General features: G+C 40.6%; 1 protein-coding gene across 1 annotated transcript in view; it reads left to right on the top strand.

The window, feature by feature from the left end:
• The window catches only part of ANK1 (ankyrin 1), a 114,324-nt gene that overhangs the window by 16,471 nt on the left and 91,417 nt on the right, over positions 1–6,436 (top strand). Inside the window, 1 exon segment of the mRNA XM_072399807.1 lies at positions 201–302. Coding sequence (XP_072255908.1) covers positions 201–302 — 102 coding nt within the window.

Genomic DNA, 6,436 nt, shown 5'->3' on the forward strand with positions numbered 1-6,436 from the left:
ATCAGTCCGTCCATCTTTGTTCTAGTCATAGGGACAATTCAGGTATTTTCTTTCCATTCTCCCCCCATAGAGGGCAGTGACTGGGTGTGCTGATATACCCATGCCGTATGTTAGCTCTGTGCTGGGGATCAGCCGGGCAGCCAGAAGAATACTTTGATCTTATTCAGTGATGCTGATGTTGTTCTCTTCTCTGGTTTTAGGCAGATGCAGCGACCAGCTTCCTGCGAGCAGCCAGGGCTGGAAATCTGGACAAAGCCTTGGAACATTTGCGGAATGGAGTGGATATAAACACGTGTAATCAGGTAAAAGAAGATCTTGCTCGTTATTTTGTTTGCTTCACAATTGTGACCTTGTACATTTGTGTACCTTCCTTACAATCAGGGCCCCTGCCTTCTATTGAGCCCCAATTGACCATTGGAAGGCTATGCATTTGGGGCCCTCTCTTGTGCCAATGGTTCCATTTGTGCCTCTGCTTAGTAAAACAAGCTTTTATACATTGCAGCTTAATTCTTCTTACAGCTAGTTCAGACAGGTGATCAGGTTGTGGTGCTATTAATACTTCCTCACACCTGTAAACTGTGCCCGTGAGTGAGGTGCTACATTTAGTTTTTTTACAGCTGCCCATAGGGAAAAGTTTAATACCACCTGCTGTAAAATGTCCAAATACTAGTTTTTTAGAAACCAAGACAACATTTGGAATGAGCACTTGGCAAGGTGCCAACCACCAGGAGCCTCTGTGCTCACCACTTGCCTCCCATCATGACCTTTCTGTGGTTCTTATTAGCACAATTTCGGGGGTACCTAGACTCCACCTCTTGATTTAGTACTGTGTAGCTTTAAAATAAAGTGCAGCTACCAAGAAGTTGCATAGACCTTAGTAGTAATATTCAAACACCACTTTCCTAATGAAACATACAATTTACTCACCATTATTACAGTAAAACAACACAATTATATACATAAACTGGCCATTGCATTCTTGAAGTATCATGCATTTTTGTGCCCTGTATCTGGTTCAGCACATGCTACGTAATGAATACGAGGGGGTGCTGAGAAGTTCCTGGCTTTGCCCAAAAAGAAGAGAGCCCGAGTTATGAAATAACACATTTATTCCACATATTCCCCCCTGAGACTGATGCACTTGGTACAGCGTAGTTGCAGCTTTTCTAGACTGTTCAAATAAAAGTCCTTTGGTTGGGCCGCAAACCAGCTCTCAGCAGCATCTTTGATGTCAGAAATGTCCTCAAAACCTTGCCCCTTCAGGTGTTTCTTCAAATTCGGTAACAGATAGTAGTCTGAAGGTGCCAGGTCAGGTGAGTAAGAGGCATGGTGGACCAATCGGAAACCCAGGGTGTTTAATTTGGCAGCCACAACATTGGACGTGTGCGCAAGTGCATTGTCCTGCAAAAAATGGATCCCTTTGGTCAACTTTCCACGGTGTTTCGTCTTAATTGTCTCCTTCAGCTGGTCCAGGAGGTTAGCATAATACTGTTTGGTGATACTAGAGCCCTGAGGTAGGTAGTCCACCAACAGAATACCGTCTTTGCCCTAAAAAACGGACTCCATGACTTTTTTGGCCGATTTCTGGGTTCAGAACTTCTTCGGCTGCGGGGACCCCCTGTGGCGCCATTCCTTTGACTGGTTCTTGGTTTCTGGATCATAGATGTGGAGCCAGGCTTCATCCTCAGTAACCTAGCCAAAAAGTACTGTGCAGCTTCAAAATGGGCCACTTCGGCACCCATTTTCAACAGTGAAATGCCCAGTCTTGAAACATGATATCCAGGTTTGGACAGCGCTGTAGGAAGGACACTTCTTGGCCCATAACTCCAACGATGTGAAACTTGCTTGTGCCTCTGCCATCACAGCTTCTCACTAAAAGAAAAAACACTTTTAGGAATCGCAAAGACCTGATATTTGCACAGTTACATACTACGATATTAGGCTGTCATACGTCCCCACACTCATTTTTCTATTTCATCCAGAGGGGGGCAAAGCCAGGAACTTCTCATCATCCCCTTGTACAAAAGGAGGTCTTTTAAACATTTTTTTGTTTGTTTGACATTTTTACATCAGGTTTAATCAGGTATTGAAAAACAATTATTTGTTTTTAATAGCCATGTACTAATGAGTATTTATGCAATACCACAAAAAGTCCCAAAACAATTCTGTAAACTTGTTATTCTTTTGGTTTTCTACAAAATGAACTAGAGGGTTTGCAGAATAAAAAACTGTCATTCTATGTGGTCTATTCATCATGTTCCTATATAACTGATGTGTATTTCCTGTTTACCTTTATTTTTATTTATTCCATTTATGTATTATTTTTATTACCTTTTATTTTTTTAGTTTTTCCCTTCTGTGTAATTTGGGTCTGTTTTTGCAGGAAACATATATTCACACAATAAATCACAAATTCAAACATATGGAAACATTTTGAAACAAATGAGTAAAAAGCACAACTAAAATGTATTTTCTTCTATATGCCTCTTGATGCTAGAGAGAAGTACTTTTGGGGGAATGAAGCATTCACCTACCCAGTCCTGGCTCATTAGGAGACTTGAGGTTCTGCACAGTCATACAGTTATCTCTGTAATGTTTTTATCTTGCAGCCAGCCATGGTCATGATGCTCAATATTTTGTCTGTCTGTTTATTATTAGTCCATGTCATCGGTCAAGTCCTCCATTAGACATACCTAGATGAATGATATAGATAACGTTCACCCATGATTGTCTGTTAATATAGATTTATTGACAACAAACACTGAACAAAATCCATCTAGTCTCTGACAATCTGATGTTACTTTTGGCTAGTTGGTCTTACAACAGAATGATCTACTCTTACTTCTTTTATACCACAGTACTGGGCACATTCATGTGAAATACAAGTTGCCATTGGCTTTATTAGGCAAAAATAAGGATGAAAAGTTGAGGGTGGCATCAACAATATAATAGTTTCTTCTACCTGGCTTGTAGGATCGTCCAGTAATGACATATTAAACAATTATCACAATTCCCCATAGTCTACCATAGATTCAGCACCGGAATGTAGCCACTGTTTTTTGGTTCAGCCGGCACTTTTGGGTCCTCTGGAGAATATCAGGCGTGTGGGAAAGGTCCAGCCTCATATGTCCTGTGATCCTAAGGGGGAGATATGTGGTCAGACCTGTCCCACAGGTCGTGTATTCTGCCCGACCTCACCGTGCCTTCTGACCTGTCACCTCACCAGAAAATCAGAATTTGGAAACCTCCTGCCCAGATCAACATTACCTGATGGCTTCTTCCCGAAATTCAGTTCATAGTACTGGTCACCTTTATAACATTAGTTAGGTTATTTATCTGTCTTTGTAATTTCTGGCTTTAATATTACAATCATCCAATACCCAAAGGAGGCTAATGGCAGGCCATTTTTTTGGCACAAGAATAGATCTAGAGTAGCAGAAAGGAGTTTCAGATGTCACCTTAGTATCCCTAAAGCAAGCTGCATTTTCTAAGACTTCAGTTCAACCCCCAAGACCTAAATCCAAGTGGTACCTAGAACCTAACAAGCAGCCCCTGATCACATTTACAAAGTGTGTACAGTCAAAATGATACCAGTAACAGAGGCATCAACTTGCTTATACAAGCCTACAACATTTCCATACGGCAGAGATATTGAGTTGTAGAGTAGAGCAGGGTTTGGAGTACCCACTGTCTTGATATACTTGGGGATCACCTGACTTTTTTTTGTTATTTTCTTTTTTAAATACATTTCATCTAAGCCATCCACATGCTAAAATGTTATCTTTGTTTTAACAAAATTCCAACTAAGTGTAAATTCAGTTAATTGGTAGGTACAGTAATTGTGGCCACATTATCTGTTTTTATTATTTTTTTATTCCTGGTGTACAGGAGATATAAGAAGATGGTGAGTGACCCAAGCCAGTAGTGTCTACTCAAACTCTACATTTTGGGGCAGAGTTGGCCTAATGATATTTTGCTATGTTGGCTGATTATAGCTGCTAATTTGAAATTCTTTGGTATTCTTGGTTGTTTAATGTGCTTAAATATTACCAGCCCAAAAAGACATTCCGGTACATGGTTCTACCATCAGATAGTGGAACACTTGAAGACTTAATATCAAGGTCTCTAAAAGAAGATAGCTCAGATTCTTTGTTTGTTTGTAAGAGGAATCAGAGTGGTTTCAATTTGAAGCACAGACAGTTCCACTTTCAGACACTTCAAATGTTAAAACCAAGTGAATTCCTATTGGAGCTACAGCTGCTGGTCCAGAGTATGCTGAGAATGTATGTATTCATTGACTGTAGGCTTGTTACTGTCTTCTAGAACCAAATTACAGTTATATTGTATATGGACAGGATATTGGGTGGGATAAACTAAGATCAGAAACCCACTATAGCAATAAATCATTGTGGGTAATGCAAGTTAAAGGAAAAGACTATGGAGGGAAGAATGTTTGTTGGTTTATTTGACAAGTATGCATTGTAGGGGTTGCTGACTATAGGCTGGACTCCAGGTGTCCATTTTTACAAGCAGGCAGGTTTGGAAGGACTATGCTGCTTGTAAGAGTTCAACCTCTGTATTCTCATTGGTCCAGCTTGATCCTGGACAAGTTTGTATCTGGATTTAGCAGTGGATTAGGTTGGGCCCTTGAGCAAATTTGGAGCGGGTCTTAAGAAATTAGTTATGTTGGGCCCTTGAATAAGTTTGGCATTGGACAAAGCCATGGAGTATGTTGAGCCCTTGAGCAAAGTTAGGAGCTGTACATAGCAGTGGTTTATTTTGGGCCCATGAGCAAATTTTGGTGCAGGACATAGATGTGGGTTATGTTGGGCCCTTAACCATTAGCATGTACTCAGGGATAGTGTGGGGGTGGTCTGTGTGGGTCCGCACAGCACACACCCACCAGGGTGATGTGAGAGATTCCCTGTGTACATAGTCTGTTGTTAGTGCAGGCTCTGTGCAGAGCACGTTCTTGGAATCAGTGTGGGCGAAGTCCGTGCACACATAGGGACTTCCGTCCTGTCGATTAATGCGCGCCAAGTAGTGGGCAGATAATTGCAAGGCGCTCGATCAACTCTAATGAAATATAAAATAGCTTTTTTTGTACACGTGTATTTTATACTGTGGTCAACAGTGCTGACCGGCTGCATATTATTGATTTTGTAACAGAGGTGCTGGCCGGTGGAAATCTGAACATGGGCTGCAATAGGCCCCTGGGCCGGACTTTGAGCAAGTTTGGAGATGGACATAGTGCAGATTGTGCTAGACGCTTGAGCATGTTGGGAACTGGGCACAGACATGGATAATGTTGGGCTATTAGTGAAGTTTGGAGCTGGATTTGGCTGTGGATAACATTGGTGTCTTGAGCAAATTTGGAGCAGGACATAGCAGTGGGCTATGTTGGGTCTTAGCAGAAGTTCGGAGTTGGACATAGTAGTGGATAACATTGGGCTTCTGAGAAAGTTTGGAGCCAGGTAATTATATGTCAACTGCCACATGTCACGTTAGAAGTCCCAGAGCAAGGAAGCCATAGAAACATTTTATGCTGAAGGCAAATCAAGGTCAAGTGGTCCACCGAGTCTCCTTTTTGCTTGGTGATACCCTTTGTGTTAATTCCAAGCTTTGTTAAATTCACTGTTGATTGATCTCGCTCTTCTGCTTGCAGCCTGTTCCAAGCATCAAATCTTTTTCAGAGAATACTTTCCAACTATTAGTGTTGAACTTTCTTTCCATTTCAGACCATTTTAAAAGTTTCCTATCATGTTCCTTCTTTCCTGGGACTTTATTTCCATGTATTTTAATTATATTTTAATTATATCTAATATATACAGTATCATATATATATATATATGTATATATATATTATTTAGCAACTTGATGGGACTACACATATTATTTAGCAACTTCTGTGACTACACATAGTCTTCCTGTAGACGCATGGTTTCCAATGTATTGCAGTAATAATGGGAAATGTTGCCTGGCGTCTCTTGCTCTTCTTACTTTGGGTGTCACATCTGATTTATTATCCTTCCGACCTAATCCAGAGATGGGAGGAAATAGCAGTAATGCAGTGTACAAGTACATTTAGCCCAATTTCCTTCTAAATACTATTCAAATTCACTTATCAGCCAGATTGCTGGTAGAATGTAAATGGATTTATTTGGAATGTAAGATCCTCCAGGTCAGAGTTGAAAGACAAAGAGTGATGTGTTTGCTGAAAATGCAGATAGACTTCAGTGAATAAAGATAGGTGTAATATAGATGACATATATGTGGATCCAGATATTCCTTTCTGCCGAGTTGTTTTATTATAAAGAAGTTGTTCTGCTGTATCCTCTGCACAGATAAATACAGAGATGATGGAGGATTTGGATGAATGTAAGGGTTCTCTGTGTATTGGAAAAATATGCTGGATCATGATACATATTGTGCTGTA

This window comes from Pyxicephalus adspersus, chromosome 2, assembly GCF_032062135.1.
Source record: "Pyxicephalus adspersus chromosome 2, UCB_Pads_2.0, whole genome shotgun sequence".
NCBI classification, from domain to species: Eukaryota; Metazoa; Chordata; class Amphibia; order Anura; family Pyxicephalidae; genus Pyxicephalus; species Pyxicephalus adspersus.